The sequence below is a fragment of the Salmo salar genome, chromosome ssa01 (assembly GCF_905237065.1).
Source record: "Salmo salar chromosome ssa01, Ssal_v3.1, whole genome shotgun sequence".
Classification (NCBI taxonomy): Eukaryota; Metazoa; Chordata; class Actinopteri; order Salmoniformes; family Salmonidae; genus Salmo; species Salmo salar.
In genome coordinates this window covers 120,841,481-120,866,047 of record NC_059442.1, presented here as the reverse complement: position 1 = coordinate 120,866,047, position 24,567 = coordinate 120,841,481, and the positions used below count along the sequence as shown (strand labels likewise).

The 24,567-nt window shown below is 44.1% G+C and overlaps 1 protein-coding gene across 1 annotated transcript; it reads left to right on the top strand.

The window, feature by feature from the left end:
• The first annotated feature begins 18,581 nt into the window (after window positions 1-18,581).
• pdxp (pyridoxal (pyridoxine, vitamin B6) phosphatase) lies at window positions 18,582-23,960 on the top strand. The gene is given in 2 exon segments (NM_001173646.1): window positions 18,582-19,313; window positions 22,025-23,960. Coding segments are annotated over 2 exon segments (936 nt in total). The 5' UTR covers window positions 18,582-18,712; the 3' UTR covers window positions 22,360-23,960.
• Window positions 23,961-24,567: the final 607 nt, after the last annotated feature.

The following is a 24,567-nucleotide window of genomic DNA, read 5'->3' as shown; positions in this document are numbered from 1 at the left end:
TGGACTATCTGACGGGCCGCCCCCAGGTGGTAAGGGTAGGTAACAACACATACACCACGCTGATCCTCAACACAGGGGCCCCTCAGGGGTGCGTGCTCAGTCCCCTCCTGTACTCCCTGTTCACTCATGATTGCACGGCCAGGCATGACTCCAACACCATCATTAAAATTGCCGATGACACAACAGTGGTAGTCCTGATCACCAACAACGACGAGGCAGCCTATAGGGAGGAGGTCAGAGACCTGGCCTTGAGGTACCAGGGCAACAACCTCTCCCTCAACGTGATCAAGACAAAGGAGATGATTGTGGAATACAGGAAAAAGAGGACCGAGCACGCTCCCATTCTCATCGACGGGGCAGCAGTGGAGCAGGTTGAGAGCTACAAGTTCCTTGGTGACCACATCACCAACAAACTAACATAGTCCAAGCACACAGATTGATTTGGTGTTCAGTAATAAACCAGAGAGAGTGACTAAATCATTCAATATGGTTACTAGGCTATCTGATCATAATCTGACACTTATAGTCAGAAAGCTGTCTAAGAGCAGGTTTAACCTCTCTGCTGTTAGAAAGCCGGATCAACTAAGAATACCTAAGAGTGAATTAAACTAATTTGAAAACGCAATTAATGGAATTAACTGGAATGATCTCTTGTCCTATACAGACGTGGAAGCTGATAGTCAGGTTTTTCTATCCACAATCCAGACTACAATAAATGGTTTCCTAAAGAAAATCAAATCCAAACCTGGCCAAAAGAGCACTCTTCCTTGGCTAAATGGAGAAATCTGGAAATTGATGAAAGAACGAGATTATGCTCTAAAAACAGCCCTAAAATCCAAATTAGAGCATGACAGACGTAGGTTTACCATGTTGAGAAATAAGGTGATGAAAGAAATCAGACAGGCCAAGGCAAACTTTTTTATTAACATAATTGGTGAGGCAAAGGGAAATTCTAAATTGATCTGGGAGAATCTAAAAAAGTTAACAGGGAAAGACCATAGTAACACTGCAAAAAGACTAGAAATCATGGTGAATAACAATCTAACACAGGATGCAGTCGAAATAGCAATAGCCTTCAATTCCTACTTTATTGACTCTGTCAGGGTACTGACACAGAACCCCTCCACTGGTTTCTTGGGCTCAGTGCTAGTGAATGATGCTCAACCTGTCTTCATCATGAGAGAGGTTTCTGAGTCAAAGGTGAACAAGGTGATTAGCTCACTAAATAACTCTAAAGCCAAAGATGTGTTTGGACTGGACTCTACCTTTCTTAAAAACTACAAAGAGTCACTCATTTTCCCCATTACTAAGGTCACCAACACATCTATTGGTCTGGGGGTGTTTCCAAGGGTATGGAAGTTGGCCATAATAACGGCCATCTTTAAATCGGGCGACCCTGCTGATGTGAGTAACTACAGGCCCATTAGTATACTACCTGTGGTGTCGAAGGTTGTTGTAAAGTGTGTAGCAGTACAACTGATTGCCCACCTCAACAACAGCCCCTTCACATTACACTCCATGCAGTTTGGCTTCAGAGCGAAACACTCCACAGAAACGGCCAACTGCTTTCTTCTGGAAAATGTGAAGTCCAAGATGGACAAAGGGGGCATTGTTGGGGCTGTGTTTCTGGACCTAAGGAAGGCTTTTGATACTGTTAACCATGAGATTCTCATCACAAAATTGTCCAAGTTCAACTTTTCCCCGCGATGCCTTGAGATGGATGAAATCATACCTTGAAGGCAGAACTCAGTGTGTCAGAGTGAGCAATGAGCTGTCGCCCACTCTTAGCTATGATGTGGGCGTGCCCCAAGGGTCAATACTGGGGCCCCTCCTGTTCAGCCTATACATTAATGATCTGCCCTCTGTCTGTACTGGGTCTGAAGTTCAAATGTATGCAGATGATACAGTGATATATGTGCATGCAAAGAGCAAACAACAAGCTGCACAAGAACTCACTACTGTAATGGTCCAGGTTACAAAGTGGCTCAGTGACTCGTGTTTGCATCTCAATGTGAAAAAAACTGTTTGCATGTTCTTCACAAAGAGGGCAAAAGATGCTACTGAGCCAGATGTCTATGTGTCAGGGGAGAAGCTCCAGGTGGTATCTGATTTTAAGTACCTTGGCATCATACTTGATTCCAACCTCTCTTTTAAAAAGCAGGTGGAAAAGGTAATTCAAATAACCAAATTCAACCTAGCTAATTTCCGATTTATACGAAATTGTTTGACTACAGAGGTAGCAAAACTGTACTTCAAATCTATGATACTCCCCCACTTAACATACTGCTTGACTAGTTGGGCCCAAGCTTGCTGTACAACATTAAAACCCATTCAGTCTGTCTACAAACAGGCTCTCAAAGTGCTTGATAGGAAGCCCAATAGCCATCATCACTGTTACATCCTCAGAAAGCATGAGCTCCTGAGTTGGGAAAATCTTGTGCAATATACCGACGCATGTCTTGTATTCAAGATCCTAAATGGCCTGGCTCCCCCTCCACTCAGTATTTTTGTTAAACAGAAAACCCAAACATATGGCAGCAGATCCACAAGGTCTGCCATGAGAGGTGACTGTATAGTTCCCTTAAGGAAAAGCATCTTTAGTAAATCCACTTTCTCTGTGAGAGCGTCCCATGTCTGGAATACACTGCCATCAGACACACATAACTGCACCACATATCACACTTTCACAAAATGCATGAAGACATGGCTAAAGGTCAATCAGATTTGTGAACATAATCCCTAGCTGTGTATTGCCGCTTTCCATGATGTCTGTTTTCTGTAGCTTGTGAGGTGTGGAAACACTTTGTTGCTTTTATGGACTTTGTCTTGTTGCTTTTTGTTCTATGTTGCTCTGTCTGTATGCTACATCTTGCTTGTCCTATGTTGCTCTGTTTGTATGCTATGTCTTGCTTGTCCTATGTTTCTCTGCGTGTGCTCACAGCTCAATGATTGTCTATATTGTAATTGTTATTAATAACCTGCCCAGGGACTGCGGTTGTAAATTAGCCGGCTGGCTAAAACCGTCACTTTTACTGAAACGTTGATTAATGTGCACTGTCCCTGTAAAAATAAACTCAAAACTCAACAAAGGAAGAGGCTCCAGTGTAAACAACCAGGCATTGTGAAATCACATAGTGTGAAGGCTACTATCAGGCCATGTTATGCAGTGTGCTTTAATTTGAAGTGGAGATCTAATTGCATTGTGTGAGATGCTGTCACCAATTCAGATTGGTGAAATTATACTTAACATTTACATTTAAGTCATTTACCAGACGCTCTTATCCAGAGCGACTTACAAATTGGTGCATTCACCTTATGATATCCAGTGGAACAACCACTTTACAATAGTGCATCTAAATCTTTTAGGGGGGGGGTTAGAAGGATTACTTTATCCTATCCTAGGTATTCCTTAAAGAGGTGGGGTTTCAGGTGTCTCCGGAAGGTGGTGATTGACTCCGCTGTCCTGGCGTCGTGAGGGAGCTTGTTCCACCATTGGGGTGCCAGAGCAGCGAACAGTTTTGACTGGGCTGAGCGGGAACTGTGCTTCCTCAGAGGTAGGGGGGCCAGCAGGCCAGAGGTGGATGAACGCAGTGCCCTTGTTTGGGTGTAGGGCCTGATCAGAGCCTGAAGGTATGGCGGTGCCGTTCCCTTCACAGCTCTGTAGGCAATCACCATGGTCTTGTAGCGGATGCGAGCTTCAACTGGAAGCCAGTGGAGAGAGCGGAGGAGCGGGGTGACGTGAGAGAACTTGGGAAGGTTGAACACCAGACGGGCTGCGGCGTTCTGGATGAGTTGTAGGGGTTTAATGGCACAGGCAGGGAGCCCAGCCAACAGCGAGTTGCAGTAATCCAGACGGGAGATGACAAGTGCCTGGATTAGGACCTGCGCCGCTTCCTGTGTGAGGCAGGGTCGTACTCTGCGAATGTTGTAGAGCATGAACCTACAGGATCGGGTCACCGCCTTGATGTTAGTGGAGAACGACAGGGTGTTGTCCAGGATCACGCCAAGGTTCTTAGCACTCTGGGAGGAGGACACAAGGGAGTTGTCAACCGTGATGGCGAGATCATGGAACGGGCAGTCCTTCCCCGGGAGGAAGAGCAACTCCGTCTTGCCGAGGTTCAGCTTGAGCTGGTGATCCGTCATCCACACTGATATGTCTGACAGACATGCAGAGATGCGATTCGCCGCCTGGTTATCAGAAGGGGGAAAGGAGAAGATTAATTGTGTGTCGTCTGCATAGCAATGATAGGAGAGACCATGTGAGGATATGACAGAGCCAAGTGACTTGGTGTATAGCGAGAATAGGAGAGGGCCTAGAACAGAGCCCTGGGGGACACCAGTGGTGAGAGCGCATGGTGCGGAGACAGATTCTCGCCACGCCACCTGGTAGGAGCGACCTGTCAGGTAGGACGCAATCCAAGCGTGGGCCGCGCCGGAGATGCCCAACTCGGAGAGGGTGGAGAGGAGGATCTGATGGTTCACAGTATCAAAGGCAGCAGATCGGTCTAGAAGGATGAGAGCAGAGGAGAGAGTTAGCTTTAGCAGTGCGAAGAGCCTCCGTGACACAGAGAAGAGCAGTCTCAGTTGAATGCCCAGTCTTGAAACATAAACACTTAACATACAACTTTCTCTCCATGGCCCTCCTCTCCACAGCCCTCATCTCCATGTGCATACTTTCTCCTTGGCTCCTGAACTACTTCATAGAGAAATAAATATTATTAGATACATACGGAATTGATCAGCTAGATCATGTAGCATCTTTACAACAAAAACAATGTATGCTAACACAAACTGAGGATTTAGTCTTAATTTAGGATGATGTTGCAAGTGTAGATATTGCCCTCCACTTAAAGCCAAGGCCCAGTGATAGACAAGCGTCCTGTCCCAGGGGTGTACTTGTACACCAAGCTGCCTCAAACTACAAAAACCGGACCTGTTCCGGCTCATACAAGCCAAGGCTCGTGCAAAGCTACTTTACTTTAAAGCCAAGGTAACTTCTGACCTGCCCTGTGGGTACTAAGTGGTCATCATCCAACCCTGCCTATAATAAGTAGGCCTACTCTGCTTACCAATTAATCAATGAAATGTATTTATAATGCCCTTTTTACATGAGCAGATGTCACAAAGTGCTATACAGAAACCCAGCCTAAAACCCCAAACAGCAAGCAATGCAGATGTAGAAGAAAGGTGGCACCCTAAAAACTCCCTAAAAAAGGCAGGAACCTAGGAAGAAACCTAGAGAGGAACCAGTCCTCTTCTGGCTGTGCCGGGTGGAGATTCTAAGAGTACATTGCCATTACGGCCAGATTGTTCTTCAAGATGTTCAAACGTTCATAGATGACCAACAGGGTCAAATAATAATCACAGTGGTTGTAGAGGGTGCAACAGGTCAGTACCTCAGGAGTAAATGTCAGTTGGCTTTTCATAGCCGAACATTCAGAGGTAGAGACAGCCGGTGCGGTAGAGAGAGAGAGAGAGAGAGTCAAAAACAGCAGGTCCGGGACAAGGTAGCACGGTGAAACAGGTCAGGGTTCCATAGCCGCAGGCAGAACAGTTGAAACTGGAGCAGCAGAACGACCAGGTGGAATGTGGGCAGCCAGGAGTCATCAGGCCAGGTAGTCCTTAGGCATGATCCTAGGGCTCAAGTCCTCCGGGAGGGGAGGGAGAGAGAGAGAATTAGAGGGAGCATACTTAAATTCACACAGGACACCAGATAAGATAGGAGAATTACACCAGATAACAGACTGATCCTAGCCCCCCAGCACATAGACTATTGCAGCATAGATACTAGAGGCTGAGATACGGGTGGGTCGGGGGACACTGGCCCCGTCCAACGATACCCTCGGACAGGGCCAACCAGGCAGGATATAACCCCACCCACTTTGACAAAGCACAGCCCCTACACCAGTAAAGGGTAATTTCAACAGACCACCAACTTACTACCCTGAGACAAGGCTGAGTATAGCTCACGAAGATCTGCTCCACCATCACTTCATATTCGTCGCCAAACCCACTGGCTCCAGGTCATCTATAAGTCTTTGCTAGGTAAAGCCCCGCCTTATCTCAGCTCACTGGTCACCATAGGAGCACCCACCCATAGCACGCGCTCCAGCAGGTGTATTTCACTGGTCACCCCCAAAGCCAATATCTCCTTTGGCTGCTTTTCCTTCCAGTTCTCTGCTGCCAATGACTGGAACGAATTGCAAAAATCACTGAAGCTGGAGACTCATATCTCCCTCACTAGCTTTAAGCACATTTACATTTACGTCATTTAGCAGACACTCTTATCCAGAGCGACTTACAAATTGGTGCATTCACCTTATGATATCCAGTGGAACAACCACTTTACAATAGTACATCTATATCTTTTTGGGGTGGGGGGTGGGGGTTAGAAGGATTACTTAATCCTATCCCAGGTATTCCTTAAAGAGGTGGGTTTCAGGTGTCTCCGGAAGCACCAGCTGTCAGAGAAGCTCACAGATCACTGCACCTGTACATAGCCCATCTGTAAATTGCCCATCCAACTACCTCATCCCCATACTGTTATTTTTTATTTTTGCTTCTTTGCACCCCAGTATCTCTACTTGCACACTCATCTTCTGCACAGCTACCATTCCAGTGTTTAATTGCTATATTGTAATTACTTTGCCACCATGGCCTATTTATAGCCTTACCTCCCTTATCCTACCTCATTTGCACATACTGTATATAGACTTTTTCTACTGTATTATTGACTGTATGTTTGTTTATTCCATGTGTAACTCTGTGTTGTTGTATGTGTCAAACTGCTTTGCTTTATCTTGGCCAGGTTGCAGTTGTAAATGAGAACTTGTTCTCAACTAGTCTACCTGGTTAATAAAGGTGAAATAAAAATAGAAAATGATCCGTGTCGTCGTTCAGCCAGGTCTCATTGAAACATAAGATATTACAGTTTTTAATGTCCCATTGGTAGGATAGTCTTTTTAAATGTATATATTTTCTTTTAAAATATTTTCTTTTGTAATTTAGTACAAATCTAAAGTACACAAGAAAAAAATGAAAAAAACACAGCTGCCAGACATGAAATTAAGTATTGCTTAGGCAAGACATGGGAGAAGAATAGAGCAAGAATGAATTACAACAACAGTAAGTGTTCCTAGTCAGTTTTCACAGTCAGTCTCTGTCCAGATGGTCCAGAAACGGACCCCAAACCTTGAGAAAGCTGCTGGAGGAGTTGGTCCAACAAAAATATTTTCCAAGTTAATGGTGTTAATCATTTCTGCTACTGAAGCAAGTGGGGTGGGTGACTTCCATTCTGTGAGGATTTTTTTTTTCCTTCTTCAGCCACCATTCCAAACATCAGAGCCTGTTGTTCCTCATAGGATGATCTTAGAACAGACTCTGAGCAGCCAAAAAGAGTGAGTTCTGCGTCAGGGTCAATGACCCTCTCATATAACTTTGAGTACCAATCAAAGATGTTCCTCTAATAATTATTGAGTAGGGGGCAGAGCCAAAAAAGATGTGTTAAGGAACCCTCTGAGGCTTTACACTTGTCACACAGTGGGGAGACCTGTGGGTAAATTCTATGTCATTTGGTTTTGGAGTAATGAAGTCTATGCATGACTTTGTATTGTATTAATTGATATCTGGCATTGATGGAACAGGAGTGAATTCTAAACAGGGCTTCTCCCCATAGATCATGTGAGATCTCAATATTTAACTCTTTACCCCTGGTCTCCTTGAGATGACTAGTAGAGGCCTCTGTGTAGTTGGAGAAAAAGGAGACAAACTGTGTGTTGAGGTGTTTTGAATTGGAAGGACACTGTAGCAAATCATAAAACAAATTTTATACAGGGAGGGTGTCAGCATTTTGAATTTTCCCTTTGATATAGTGTCTGACTTGTAACGGAAAAAATGTGAATAGGAGAGATTAAATGTATTCTTTAATTGGATGAATGATGCTAATTGCTTATCTATATATAAATCTTCAATTGTGGCCAGTCCCTTCTCCCTCCATTCAAGAAACACCATATCAGACCGAGATGGAACAATAGAATGATTAAAGTATATCGGGGTGTATACAGAGATATCAGGCACCTTACAAACATGCTTAATCTGGTTGAAAATTCTTGAAGAATTACTCAAAGCAAAGTTGTTGCCTGTCTGTTTGTTTGGGCAATCTGCTCTGGAGAAAAGCAAGGCTGGAAGAGAGGACTTTGTGACAGACTTGAGTTCCATATTTAGCCACAGGGGGGCAACAGTGTCCAACTTATCAGGGAAACCCAGTTGCCAGTAAGTTAATGCCCTAGCATTTGCAGCCCAGTAATAATGCTTAAAGATGGGTAGGCCTAAGCCATCACTTTCCTTGGGCTTTTGCAAGAGGACTTTACAAATACGGTGGTTTTTGTAACCCCAGACAAATGACAAGGTTGTTGAGTCCAAAGTCTTCAAAAATGATGATGTAAGACACATTTGAAGATTCTGGCAAAGATAAAGGAACCTGGGGAGAATTTTTTTTAAGGCATTAATGCGCCCCATCATAGAAAGAGGCAATATTCTCCAGCTGTCTATGTTTTGTTTTAGTTTTGCAACCAGTTCACTGTAGTTTAGCTTGAAGATGAGCTTTGGATTTCTAGATATTTTTAGACCCAGGTAAGTTAAGTGGTCATGCACCACTTTAAATGGTATCCTCTCTAGCTTACTTGTTGTAAAATTATCTGAGATACACTTGAGATCACTTTTTCCCCAATTTATTGAATAGCCAGATAGTTTGCCAAATGAATTGATTAAGTCTAGTAGTTTAGGGACAGAGGCTATTAGGTCCGAGAGGTATAAAAGTACATTGTCTGCATATAACGAAATGTGGCTTTCTATGTTTCCTACTTTAAGACCTTGTCACTGGCCTACTGGTGTTCTTCCATGCCGTCCATGGGAGGGGTGCGTCACTTGAGTGGGTTGAGTCACTGACGTGGTCTTCCTGTCTGGGTTGGCGCCCCCCCCTTGGGTTGTGCCATGGCGGAGATCGTTGTGGGCTATACTCGGCCTTGTCTTAGGACGGTAAGTTGGTGGTTGGAGACATCCCTCTAGTGGTGTGGGGGCTGTGCTTTGGCAAAGTGGGTGGGGTTATATCCTGCCTGTTTGGCCCTGTCCGGGGGTATCATCGGATGGGGCCACAGTGTCTTCTGATCCCTCCTGTCTCAGCCTCCAGTATTTATGCTGCAGTAGTTTATGTGTCGGGGGCTAGGGTCAGTCTGTTACATCTGGAGTATTTCTCTTGTCTTATCCGGTGTCCTGTGTGTATTTAAATATGCTCTCTCTAATTCTCTCTTTCTCTCTTTCTGTCTTTCTCTCGGAGGACCTGAGCCCTAGGACCATGCCTCAGGACTACCTGGTATGATGACTCCTTGCTGTCCCCAGTCCACCTGGCCGTGCTGCTGCTCCAGTTTCAACTGTTCTGCCTGCGGCTATGGAACCCTGACCTGTTCACCGGACGTGCTTGTTGCACCCTCGACAACTACTATGATTATTATTATTTGACCATGCTGGTCATTTATGAACATTTTAACATTTTAACATTTTGACCATGTTCTGTTATAATATCCACCCTGCACAGCCAGAAGAGGACTGGCCACCCCTCATAGCCTGGTTCCTCTCTAGGTTTCTTCCTAGGTTTTTGGCCTTTCTAGGGAGTTTTTCCTAGGGAGTTTTTCCTAGCCACCGTGCTTCTTTCACATGCTTTGCTTGCTGTTTGGGGTTTTAGGCTGGGTTTCTGTACAGCACTTTGAGAATATCAGCTGATGTACGAAGGGCTATATAAAAATAAATTTGATTTGATTTGATTTGATTAGGATGATCCCTTATTTGTATCGCCAGGGGTTCAAGGGCAACAGCGAAGAGCAGAGGACTGAGTGGGCAACCCTGATGGACAGATCTATGTAGTTCAAAGGGACTGGATTTGTCTCTGTTGGTCAGAATAGAGGATGTTGTGCAGGTGTGGAGCATTTTGACCCAGGTGATAAATGAGTCAACAAATCCAAACCTAGTGAGTGCTTCAAACATATATGACCATTCTATTTGGTCAAACGCTTTTTGAGCATCTCTCGATATAACAGCCGCCTTGGAGCATTTCCACTGATTTTCATAAAGAATGTTCAGCAGCCTGTGCACATTAGAAAAAGACAACCTGCCGGGGATAAACCCTGTCTGATCCGTGTGAATAATGGTTGTTACATGTTTGTTCAACCTAGAAGCAAGCACTTTGGTGATAATTTTTTATAGAAATTAAGCAATGCTATCGGTCTATAATTTGCAAGATCTGTTGCCTCTCTTCCTTTTTTTAACAGAAGGCAAATATTGGCTTCATACAATGATTTTGGCAAAATACTATTTTCTGTTGAATCAGTGATCATCCTGAATAAGAGGGGAGAGAGAGCTTTACTGAAGGTTTTATAAAATCACAGCCAAAACCATCCGGGCCTGCAGCCTTTCCAGGTGGGAAAGCTTTTATTGCCTGCATTATTTCGGCTGTTGTGAAATTTAAGTTCAATTCTTTTTTGGGGCTATCATCAAGTTTTGGCAGGCTTATGGAATCAAAGAAGGCTGATGAATCAGAACTAGAAGCATTGGATCTGGAAGAATATAACTATGAGTAAAATTCTTTGGAGCAATTGTTTATCTTTTTAGGGTCTGTCAGCAAAGTGCCCACCTTAGACCGGATTTTATGGATTGCTCTATTTGCCTGCGCACCCTTTAGTTGTCTAGCCTTTCCGGTTTGTCCCCTAGTTCAAAACGTTTTTGTCTCAACTTTAGTAGGAGGTTACTGACCTATGAACCAAGAATAGAATTGTATTCATACTTTAATTTCAAAATATTGTTGTAGTCAACCTGATAGAGTGAAGTTCTTTATGTCTCCTCCAACCGGCTGCAATTCACTTGTTTTTATGGCAGACTCATATGAAATAATATGACCTCTGATAACCACTTTAAACATTTCTCATAGTGTAGAATCAGACACCACTCTTATGTCATTAGTCTTGAGGAACTCATTCGACTTGGCTGTCATGCAGTCAATGAATGCTTGGTCTGTGAGCAACTCAAATTCTTTTTTGGTAAATAAAGATTGAGGGACAACATAATTGGACTGTGGTCGCTTATTAAGATGCTATGGTGTTTCGAATTAAGCACATTGAGTATCCGTTTGGAATCTATTAGGAAGTAGTCGATTCTAGAATAAGACTTGTGAACATGAGAGTAGAATGAGTAGTCTTTGTCTGTGGGATGTTGCAGTCTCCAGATGTCCGCCTCCAACTATTAGATTAGTTAGTGGTACTAAGATTTGGGAGCAAATCATAAACATTCCAAAATAAATTTGGGTCATCAATGTTAGGGTCATAGGAGCTCAATAGGTTGACAGGGAAAGAATTCATGTTCCCTGATACAATGATGTACCTACCGGGTAGGTCTGTAGACATGGAGGAGAGTTGAAAAGGGATGTTTTTACGAAAGAGCGACACCTCTAGCTTTGGAGGAGAAGGGTGATTGATAAACTTGAGAAATCTAGTTGGATCTCAGATGCCGCTGCACCGTGGCTTTTATGTGCGTTTCTTTCAGGAAACTTATGCCAGCATCAAGTGATTTCAAGTGCTTAAATACCATGCCCCTTTTGCGCGCGTGCCCGAGACCGTTCACGTTCCACGAGACTAATGTGACGCCTTTAACATCTGACTGATTCCCGAGGTTGTTTCCTGACATTTATATTCAAGAGCATTTCAAATAAAACATCTAAAGCATGTAAAAATTCAAATAAAACGTGTCTGGCAGCAGAAAACAAAACCAAACACAGTAACAGACCCCAGAGAATCACCCTCCCCACTCCTTCCCCAGAGAAGCCCGATCTCCCCACTGCTTCCCCAGAGAATCCCGCCCTCCCCACTGCTTCCCCAGAGAAGCCCGATCTCTCCACTGCTTCCCCAGAGAATCCCGCCCTCCCCACTGCTTCCCCTGAGAATCCTGCCCTCCCCACTGCTTCCCCTGAGAATCCCGCCCTCCCACTGCTTCCCCAGAGAAGCCCGATCTCTCCACTGCTTCCCCAGAGAATCGCCCTCCCCACTGCTTCCCCAGAGAATCCCGCCCTCCCCACTGCTTCCCCAGAGAATCCCGCCTCCCCACTGCTTCCCCAGAGAAGCCCGATCTCCCCACTGCTTCCCATCCCCCTCCACTGCTTCCCCAGAGAAGCCCGATCTCCCCACTGCTTCCCCAGAGAAGCCCGATCTCCCCACTGCTTCCCTAGAGAATCCCGCCCTCCCACTGCTTCCCCAGAGAATCCCGCCCTCCCCACTGCTTCCCCAGAGAATCCCGCCCTCCCCACTGCTTCCCCAAATGAAGCACTGTTCTCCCCATCTCACGTAAATGAGGACCACCGGCATGATGGCTTGAACAGACCCAATACTACACTAATAAGCTAACAGCAGTCAGACTTAACAGCCCTCTCCGCGGTTGTTGGAAAACAAATGAATACGTTACCGCTTATGAATAAACATAGAATCCACTGTTTTCTCAGTCAATATCCCAGAAATTTGTGGCGAGTGATTTCACCCTTTCAGAGGGTTTGCTGTAGTTTTGATAAGTAGGTTGCAGCCTCTTAAGACTTTTGTCATGCTGAAGTGATGAACATGGAGCTGGCTGGAAAATGCAGGCTGTATTTCATTATCGCCTCTCTCATGGTCTGCATCACATCTCGGCATGCTTACCATTGCTCCATCACCTCCATGGTGTAGTCGGGGAAGATAAGAACCTTTTGGCCTTTGTATTCCATAGCTCGTTGTCGTCCAAGTCGTAGAATGAGCTCCTTTTCCTGAAAGTGATGTACCCTTGCGATTATGGTGCGCGGCTTGGCACCTGGTGAGGGCTTCGCATGTAGAGAGCGGTGTGCACGGTCAATGATGAGGGGCTTTGGGAAGTTGTCATCGTCCAGCAGCTTGGGTATGACCTTGGACACGAACTCTGTGGGTTTAACTTTTTCTTCGTCCTCCAAAATCCCCACAAGTTTGATGTTCAGCCTGCGACTTCTGCCTTCTAAATCGAGAACCTTGGCTTGGAGCGCCTCGTTCTTTTTAAAAGTTGCACGCAGGTGGTTTCCAGGCCTCCAATCCGGGTGTCATGGTCAGACAGGGCCTCATCGGCTGTGTACATGTGGCTCTTCAATTCGGCCTGTGCTGTCTTTAGAGACTAAAACTTTGTTTCGAGCCTGTCAAAACGATCGTTGATAGTTTTATTACAGCCTCTTTCATTTGTTGACACTTTGCTGTGGCAGAATCTTGTTGCTGGGTGTCTGGAGTGTTGTCGTCTTCAGCACTCAAAATGGCGCTAGCTGCTGCTTTTTGGGCCTGGGACTTTGCGTTAGCTGTTCTGTTAGTTTTCGTTGCTATATTTCACTTTTTCGCTGCTTGTTAGTGCCTGGGTTATATACTAAACAACGTTTATATATTTTTTTTGCAAGCTTGGAACTAAAACGTTAGCAATTAAAGATTTCTAAATAAGCGGAGAGGAGATCTGAAGGAACACTTCTACTCCATACGCATGCACACTTGCGCCCCCGGCAGGATAGTGTTAATCGTAGATCGTTAGTTTGTTTTCCAATGATTGCACGTTGGCCAATAATACGGAGGAGAGTGGTGGTTTACCTACTCGTCGGCAAATTCTTACAAGACACCCCACCCTCCTCCCGCTTTTCCTACATCTTTTCTTCACGCTGATGACGGGGATTTGGGCCTTGTCTTGACAAAGCAGCATACCCTTTGCGTCGGACTCATTAAAGAAAGAAATCACTGTTCTGATGTCCGGAAGCTTTTTTCGGTCATAAGAGACATTAGCAGCAACATGAAGTACAAAATGAGTTACAAACAATTCCAACAACAAACAAAATAGCACAGTTGATTAGGAGACCGTAAAATGGCAGCCGTCCCCTCCGGCATCATTATATGTTATCAGGAAGATCACGTCTGTGACTCAACCCACTCAAGTGATGCACCCCTCCTAGGGACGGCATGGAAGAGCACTAGCAAGCCAGTGACTCAGCCCCTGTAATAGGGTCAGAGGCAGAGAATCCTAGTGGAGAGAGGAGAGCCGGCCAGGCAGAGACAGCAAGGGTGGTTCGTTGGTCCAGTGCCTTGCTGCTCACCTTCGCACCCCTGGGCCAGACTACAGTCAATCATAGGACCTACTAAAGAGATTAGTCTTCAGTGAAGACTTAAAGGTCGAGACCGAGTCTGCGTCTCTCACATGGATAGGCAGACCATTCCATAAAAATTGAGCTCTATAGGAGAAAGACCTGCCTCCAGCTGTTTGCTTAGAGGGACAATAATGAGGCCTGCGTCTTGTGAACGTTGCGTATGTGTAGGTATGTACAGCAGGACCAAATCGGAGAGAGAGGTTTAAAAGTAAAACATTTGCCGCCATCCACTTCCTTTTGTCTGAAACACAGGCTTCCAGGTTAGGCAATTTTAGGGCTTCACCATGTTTCATCGAAATGTACAGCTGTGTGTTGTCAGAGGACAAACCATCCACAGAGACGAACTGATGTCTTTCCGACAGATAAGATCGAAACAAGGCAAGAACTTGTCCGTGTAGACCTATTAGGGTTTCTAATCTCTCCAAAAGAATGTGGTGATCGATCGTGTCAAAAGCAGCACTAAGGTCTAGATAGCACGAGGACAGGTCATTTACCACCTTCATGAGTGAGAGGAATGGGAGATTCGATACAGGCAGATCATTTTTTGTTGGAATAGGGTTCAGTGTGCAGCTTTTTAACCTTTATATAACTAGGCACGTCAGTTAAGAACATCTTATTTACAATGACGGCCTTCCGGGAAACATAACTGCCTTTTTCAGGGGTAGAACGACAGATTTATTTTACCTTGTCAGTTCGGGGATTTGATTCAGCAACCTTTCGGTTACTGGCCCAATGCTCTAACCACTAGTCTACCTGCCACCCCAAGCTTGAGGGTTTAGAGGCCATGACTATTTTCATGAATGTGTCAAGAGATACATACAGGATTAAACAACTTGACTGTCTCCATTGATCCTAGGTGCAGTTCTGTGCAGACTCAGGGCAACTGAGCTTTGGAGAAATACGCAGGTTCAAAGTGGAGTCTGTAATTTGCTTTCTAATGATCATGATTTTTCATGAATTCATCACTGCTGAAGTGAAAGCCATCCTCTCTTGTTGAATGCTGCTTTTTAGTTAGCATTGCGACAGTATCACATTTTTTGGGGGGATTGTACTTATTCTCCTCAATTAGGTTGAAAAAAATAGGATGATCAAGCAGCAGTTAGTGCTCTTTGATATTGCACGGTACTGTCTTTCCAAGCTAGTTGGAAGACATCCAGTTTGGTTGTGTGGCATTTCCATTCCAATTTTCTGGAAGCTTGCTTCAGGGCTCGGGTATTTCTGTATACCAGGGAGCAAATTTCTTGTAACAAATGTTTTCGACTGCATCTAGGGTATTAAGCAAGGTTACATTTAGATCCTCAGTACTCCGACGTCCTCGGGTAGGTGGAGGGAGTCTGGAAGGGCATCTAGGAATCTTTGGGTTGTCCGAGAATTTATAGCACGGCTTTTGATGATACTTGGTTGGGGTCTGAGCAGATTATTTGTTGCGTTTCCAAACGTAATAAGAAGGTGGTCCGATAGTCCAGGATTATGAGGAAAAACATTTAGATCCACAATATGTATGACTGTGGCAATGAGTAGGTCTGGAGACATGTTGGATCAAACCCACAGAGTCAATCATGGCTCCGAAAGCCTTTTGCAGTGGGTATGTGGACTTTTCCATGTGAATATTAAAGTCACCAAAAATTACAACATTATCTGCCATGGCTACAAGGTCTGATAGGAATTCAGAGAACTCAGTGAGGAATGCTGTATACGGCCCAGGAGGCCTGTAAACAGTAGCTATTCAAATTGATTGAGTAGGCTGCATAGATTTCATGACTAGAAGTTTAAAAGACAAAAATTATGTAATTTTTAGGGCGGGGTCAATTGAAATTTGATGTCGTAAATGTTAGCAACACCTCCGCCTTTGTGGGATGCGCGGGGGACATGGTCACTAGTGTAACCAGGAGGAGAGGCCTCATTTAACACAGTAAATTCATCAGGCTTGAGCCATGTTTCAATCAGGCCAATCACATCAAGATTATGATCAGTGATTTGTTCATTGACTATTACTGCCTTGGAAGTGAGGGATCTAACATTAAGTAGCCCTATTTTGAGAAGTGAGATATCACAATATCTTTCAATAATGACAGGAATGGAGGAGGTCTTTATTCCAGTGAGATTGATAAGGCTAACACCGCCATGTTAAGTTTTACTCAACCTAGATTGAGGCACAGACACGGTCTCAACGAGAATAGCTGAGCGGACTACACTCACTGTGCTAGTGGCAGACTCCACTGAGCTGGAAGGGTGGCTAACAGCCTGCTGCCTGGCCTGCACCCTATCTCATTGTGGAGCTAGAGGAGTTAGAGCCCTGTCTATGTTGATAGATAAGATGAGAGCACCCCTCCAGCTAGGATGGAGTCCGTCACTCCTCAGCAGGCTTGGTGCTGTTTGTGGGTGAGTCCCAGAAAGAGGGCAAATTATCTACAAATTCTATCTTTTGGGAGGTGCAGAAAACAGTTTTCAACCAGCGATTGAGTTGTGAGACTCTGCTGTAGAGCTCATCACTCCCCCTAACTGGGAGGGGCCCAGAGACAATTACTCGATGCTGACACATCTTTCTAGCTAATTTACACGCTGAAGCTATGTTGCTCTTGGTGATCTCTGTTGCTCTTGGTGACCTTCATCCTAACATCGTTGGTGCCGAAGTGGATAACAGTATCCCTATACTCTCTGCACTCGGCAGTTTTAGCCTTAGCCAGCACCATCTTCAGATTAGCCTTTACTTTGGTAGCCTTGCCCCCTTTAAAACAGTGTATGATCGCTGGATGATTCTTTTCAAGTCTAACATGCGGGTAATGGAGTCGCCAATGACTAGGGTTTTCAATTTGTCAGAGCTAATGGTGGGAGGCTTTGGTGGCTCAAACCCCGTAACGGGTGGAGGAGAGACCTGAATATGCTTGGCCTCTGACTCCGACTCGTTGCTAAATGGGGAGAACCGATTGCCCTTGCCTAACGATTGCATCTGAAGCTGTGCTTGCAACACGGCTATTCTCACCATAAGGCGATAGTTCTCCTGTATATTATGAGTACATCGACTGCAATTGGATGGCATACCTGCTCTTATACCTGTAGCTATGCTGTAGAGTAATTATATAGCATGCTTACCTGCAACAGGACATTAGACACCATATGGAGCTGAGCGGTAAGCAGTGGGGGTCAAGCCCAACACTTACAAACCCTCCAGTGTATTAGCCCTCATAGTGTTGGCTGGGACATATTCCTGCACACCCCGTGACAGGTCAGGAAAGCCTAATCCCTACTAACCCTAGTATAGGCAGGCCTACTACAGCACAGATAGTCTCTTGTTATTGTAGTGTTTGCCGTTAGACCAAATAAATGCAGTGTTGATCTGGGCCTGGACTGAGAGTCCAGGGTCTTGGTCCATTGGCACTAATCCCTGAAACACAAATAAACCAGTAGCCCTTAGAAACTTGTTGTGTAGATCTGGAAGTATTGTAAAGATGTAACCAATATGCCTGTAGCTCCATCTTGGTCTCTGATAGACCAGGTGGGATTAAGGACATGTCTGGTTGTGGTGTGTTGTTTTTGTATTTTAAATTGGTATTGGTACACACAGTTTTTGTGCTACCTAGCTAGGTCTCAAAACAAACTTGCTGTAGCTCTGATCTTGACTTGCAAGACACTGCTTATCTCTGCACTATAGGTACAGGCAGGTACCTAGGAATATGTGCAGATCAATGTAATATAAAACCACTTCTAGCACTCTTTCCCCTAAATATGCATCACCCATCTAACTATTTGTAGCTAGCTAATAAACTAAACAATCGCCAGCTGATCGTTTTGTGAATAGAACTCCTGTGCATGGCATTCAGATTAGCTTTTTTATATAAAAAAAAAAGGAAATATTTTTGTTGTTGCAAACTAACTAGCTATATATCTAGCCATCTATCTGTACCCATTGCTGATGATCCTTTGATCTCATCCATGATGCGTTGACGTCTGTGTTGCAAGCTACATGCAAAACACTTAAACAAATCTTTAGGACCAATGAGAGTAGAGCTACTGAGTTCGACGTCACATACACATGTCCATATATGGCATTGCGTTGGCAACCATATTGGATTTTCTTTGCAGTGACGTCCCTGGAACCGCGACGCGTTATACCTCTACCAATATGGCTTAGCCGCACATTAACTGTAACGGGCAAGTTTCACTGTCTCCGCAAGTTGTCAGGAGTGTTACAACTCAATGTTGTAAACGGTAATCACCGGTCAATAGGGCAAATGGTTAAAGAGGAAGCGCCGTGTTATTGCAAAATATGCTTGGTGGGTGGGTCTTAAATGCCAGCGCCAATGAAACGAATAGAATGAGCTGTATAAAAGACGGACGTTTCAGTTTCATGTAATATAATATCCATTTATCACCGTTGTGCACACGTGTGGTGGAACTAGAATTGCAGGGAACTAACTGTCGTAGTTCGTCCTATTTGAGTGGCGTAATCATATATTTCGTAGACAACCACACGCGAGGTTGTTCCTCAACGCAGCGTTCAGAATGGCTGGGCTGGTGAGTAGCAGAGGGTGTCACAAAATCAGGGGTTCCCAAATCAGAGAACTCCTCGACTCCAAGCTCAACGTCCTTTTTGATTGCGACGGAGTCATCTGGAATGGCGAAACTGTAGTGGCAGGCGCACCAGAAGTGGTGACGCTACTGAAACAGCAAGGCAAAAAGGTATTCTTCATCACCAACAACTGTACTAGGCCCAGAGCGAGTTACGTGACGAAGTTTATCCGGTTGGGGTTCACTGATGTCGCAGAGGAGGAGATATTCAGCTCGGCGTACTGCTCTGCGGCTTATCTGCGAGACGTGGCGAAGTTGCAGGGTAAGGTGTATGTCATAGGGTGCCAGGGCGTTGTGAAGGAGCTACGGGAGGCTGGGGTTCCCATAGTGGAGGAGGACACTGACGCACCTACTGGGACCATTTACGACTACCCGTTGGACCCAGACGTAAAGGCAGTGCTGGTGGGATATGACGAGAAATTTGATTTCATAAAACTGGCCAAAGCCTGCTGCTACTTACAGAATACTGAGTGCCTGTTTCTGGCCACTGACCCTGACCCTTGGCACCCACTGCGAGGAGGCAGAATAACACCAGGTAGGTGTGTCACTAGTGAGGGTCCTGCTGGCTTTTGTTCCTACCCAGCACTAGTACAGCTGATTTTTAAAGAGATTCTCCACTACTGTTTTGTACTTATTAGCAAGTAGTTCTGAAAGTAGCACTCATGAGCCAAAAGTGGCCCCCCTGAAAATGGTGTACTATATGCGAGGGGGCTGAAGCTCATTGGCTAGAACTCGAATGGTTAAGGGGCTGGCCCACATGGGGTGGGAAATGTAGGGTAAATTGCTCTGCACAGCTTCCAGAAAACAGTCACTTTCAAACTAGGGATTTTGTGGCTAATTGAGGTAAACAGTAATTCTGCTCATAGACTATGCATGTATGAACTAGCGATGGGAAACAGGCTTTCTGAAGGCTTTGCCGCTTTCACCAAATTGTGCAAAAAACAGTTAATTACTCGGAGCTTCACTATCCCTTCTCAATGTGCACTAGTGACGTCTGCTGGTCAGCAATAAATAGCTGCGTTTGATTATCAGATGTTTTTTCTCTCCCGTTTTCATTGAAACTCTGTGGCGCAGCGGTAAGTTGTTGGCTTTAGTAGCTTATAATCAGTTGGAATTCCATTTTGCCTTAATAGTTTACTTTTTTTGTTTTAAATGAATTTCAAATTTTATTGGTCACATATTTAGCAGATGTTATTGATGGTGTAGGGAAATGCTTTTCTTCCCATCTATGGCATTATTTAGGATGCTTAAGACAGAAGCTTATACTATATTAAATAAAACAAATTAATTGAATAACAGTGCAGAAAGTCTGGTTCCACTTTCTTTTTTTTTTTTTTTCAAAATAGTATGTCTTTAACGGGATTTGACCTCATACCCTCACATCCCTTAATGTCCCATAGTTCCCTACTCTACCAGTTAAGCTACCTATATTTTTAAGTATGGTGTCCAGTAGAAGCCAGTGTTTGAAAGCAGCTTGGAGTCAAAGAAAGCACCAGAGCCACTGTGAAATCAATGGGATCTCACATTTTGTAACAAACTGTTTGAAAAAGCACGTGATCAAACGAAGCTTTGGACATCATTGATGACATACTTCTGATAAAGTGATGCACGCATTGGCACAATGCTTCGAAGTTGGCTGCTTAGCGATTTCTATGCATGCCTCTGAGCTCCGGTATCAAAGGTGATATCTCTAGTATGAACTACGCATTGCCACAAAGCGGTAGGTTTGATAGAGGTAGATATGTATAGGGGTAAGTTGACTAGGCATCAGGATATAATAGAGTAGCAGCAGCGTATATGATGATTGTGTGTGTAGTCAGAAAAATGTATATTATGTGTGAGCAAATTATGGTGTGTGTGTGTGAGTGTGCATAGATACGGTGCAACTCAGGGTCAACTCAGTCCATGTAGCCATTTTGTTAGCTATTTAGCAGTTTTATGGCTTGGGGATAGAAGCTGTTCATGAGCCTGTTGGTGTCAGACTTGATGCACCGGTACCACTTGCCATGTGGAAGCAGAGAGAACAGTTTATTGCTTGGGTGGCTGGATACTGATTTTCCAGGCCTTCCTTTCACACCGCTTGATATGGAGGTCCTGGATGGCAGGGAGCTTGGACCCAGTGATGTACTGGGCTGTCCGCACCACCCTCTGTAGCACCATGCGATCGAGAGCAGTGCTATTGCCATACCAAGCAGTGATGCAGCCAGTCAAGATGTTTTCAATGGTACAGCTGTATAACTTTTTGAGGATTTGATGGCCCATGCCAAACCTTTTCAACCTCCTGAGGGGGAAGAGGCGCTGTCGTGTCTTCTATAACGACTGCGTGTGTGTGGACCATTTTAAGTCCTTAATGATTTGGACACCTACTAATCATGATTAGTTGAATCAGGTGTGTAAGTGCTGGGCTGGAACGAAAGCTTGCACATCCTGTAGTTGCCCAGGGGACCTGTGCAAGGTAAATATTATCTACTTCAATTTCACCTCAATGTAACAGGGTGAATAGGGAAACCATGTAGAAAGGGTTTACTACATTTTAGCCCTGTGGGGCCTGGACATACAGAATCCACATTCATTGTGACCTGTCATGCAAACTTTTCACAGCGCACTAGGTTGGTTGAGCACACCTGTTGGTTAAACAATTACAGTTTGTATCAGAGAGATGTGTTGTCAGTATTTGGTAGACATGGGCAGTTGTGTAGAATGGCTTTGAATGCCGTGTGAAGTGCAACTCGACCTGTTTTTGCTCCCAGCAACACATGTGCTGCTCTGTTCATGAAATGAAGGATACTACTCATAATGTTGTTTATAAATTGAACCCTGACAAAGGTTGTTTTGGGCATTTCCTCACTGTCTGGCGAAGTGGTCACCTGTGCTGACTGTACCTTGATAAGACATCAAATAAATGTAAGCTCTGTTGAATAGCAGTGCAGTTCACCAATTGGTTTTATTTTACTTGACAATACAAATATCAAGCAGCTCCAGTTGACAACAGGCATTACAAATACATTTTTTGTTTTGGATTATTTTTAGTGTGACTTCAAAAAATCCCCAAGTCATAGCATTGCAGAATTGTATTGCTGAATCAGGAATATTCATGCTAGGCTGGAACAAAAGCTTGGAAACCATAAGAATGAAGGTTTCTGACCACTGCTGTACGACAGTATGCCGTTTACAAGTTAAACATTGAAAAGGTAGTAACTGGTAATCTTCCCTGACTCTCTAGCGCCACTTCCTCCTCTCCCTCAGGTTCAGGAAGCCTCACGGCCGCTGTGGAGACAGCCAGCAGCAGGAAAGCCACGGTGATCGGGAAGCCCAGCTGCTTCATGTTCGAGTGCATCGCCAGCCAGTTCAACCTGGACCCCGGCCAGTCCCTCATGGTGGGTGACCGCCTGGAGACTGACATCCTGTTTGGGGCTAACTGTGGCCTGGACACCATGCTCACCCTGACCGGAGTGTCCACTCTAGAGGATGCGCACGGCTACAAGGACAGTGACGACCCCGAGCGGAAGGACTTCGTGCCAGATTACGTGGTGGAGACCATTGCCGATTTCATTGAAGCGTATGAAGAGGAGGAAGGCTGAGGAGGACTATAGAAAGAGCAGACCCCTGAAGCTGTGCCTGAGAGACCTGGGTCATGTTCATTAGAGTACGCAACGGAGAGCGTTTTAAACCGCTTTGCAACGGAAAGTGAAAATTCCCTCCCTGTTTCAATCCATTTGGTGCCTAATGAACACGACCCTGGATATATCAGAAAAGGGATTAGTTTGGTGGTGTTATACGCAGTCATTTGTAAAGCCTTTAAGAAGTCAGTGTGATGTGTTATAGTGCTTGCGACAGGCATGCTGTGCTTTTTTATGCCGATAATCTTTGTCATGAGGCATGTAAAGATGTGGCATAACATTTTGGAAATGTTTTTGCAATTTACATGCTTATGGCAAGTGATAATGGCATTGACCAGGATTCAATCAGAGATGCGTTGTAGACAAGCCCATTTCACTACAGACAATGAAGATCGCATTCACGGTAAAACGCTGAAGATGTCGACTCATGAGGAAATTATTTTAAATGTCAAGCACTGTGCACTTGTATACAACATGTCTTTGATTGAATCCAGGCCATTGTGTAGTATTTTGGAAAGCTTTATGAATGGTGGCATAAGACCACCTGGAACATTATATACTGACACCAATAATGCAGTGTGAGACTCCACCTGGTTGTAGTTCCTAGTGTTCATTATTTGGGACATTTATTGGTGTAGTAGGAATGTCTTTGGTTGTACTGTAGTATATCATAGATGTCACCATATGAGCCCAATATACAAGCTGTTCTATTTTCCTTGAGACCATCCAGTGTTGAAATGGATAGGGATACATCAAAGTGAATCATAACACCCAATGTAAATGGACTGAATTCATCTAAACCCACAGAACCAACTGTGCTGTTCTACAGTCAAAACATAAGATAATGTAAGCTGAATGCTTCCCTTGCAGCACCTTCACCTTTAGTATACCAAACCAAATACTGTGTTAGGTTTGAATCCAATAACTGGTATACCAAACCAAATGTTATTTTTGGAGCCAACTGTCCAACATTTAGCTCTGGATATATGGAAATAGGGCTGGAGACTTGGTTTGATACTGGTTAGTTTTCCCACCAAGTCAAACCTTTGCTAATATGTGTGCCAGCAGCCTTGCTGTAGTTTTGGATCCTTTGGTTAATGAATCCTTGACTGTAACAAACATGACAAGGAAATTGTTCTCACTTCTCACCTTTCTAAAGAACAGAGCATACGAGTGGGCCTGAATTAATCATTACCAACAATGAAATGTGTAGGACTGTATGTAGATCTAATTACCTGGGTTTTTTTATCGACAGGTGGTTATTAACCTGAAGAAGGGTGTGTGGATTTCGGTCAGGGTAATTACAATGGCAGACAAACATTATTTTAATTGAGGGTATCACCATTTTTTTTATCAGTCTTTTTACTTAGCTAGAGGTTGTGCTAGAATTTAATTGTAAGACTTAAGACACATTTTCATACTGTAGATGAAGTACCTATTTCAATGGAATGCCAACCTGTTTTGTATGAACTTCATAAACATTCTGCATATTGTGAATTAGGTTTGTACATTACTTAATGTAGTGTACAATTGCATTTTTTTATTAAAACTCTTGCTTTGTATAATTTCTGTTAAACTTGTTCTCTACCAGGTCGTCTCCAAATTTGTTATGATGGAGAAAGCCCTTAGGACAAAATGTTCCTCAATGAATCAAGTCACCAAATTAAGTTTAGGCTAAAGTTGAAGCCGGTCAAGGCTGGACTGAAATGACTAATACACTCCTCCATATGTATTTGGACAGTGCTGCTAAAATGTTACATTTGGCTCTATACTCCAGCATTTTAGATTAGAGAGAACATTTCATATTAGGCAACATCCAATTTTATTTGTCACATACACATGGTTAGCAGATGTTAATGTGAAATGCAGAAATTACAGAATGTCTGCTTTTATGAAGGTATTTTCATACATACTGTATCTGTTTTACCATTTAGAACTTAAAGCACTTTATGTATCTAGTACACCCCCCCCCCATTTGAAGAAGTCAAGTATTTGGACAAATTCACATAGTGTATTAACCCTTTACACTCGTGGGAATTGGCCTACATGGATAGTGCTAAATTGAACTTTCTTACAGAAGAAATATAAAACACATAAGCATGGTAGCAATTGGAGATTATGGCAAAATTATTAGACCAAAGTTGAGGACAACAGTTCAACCCAAACATT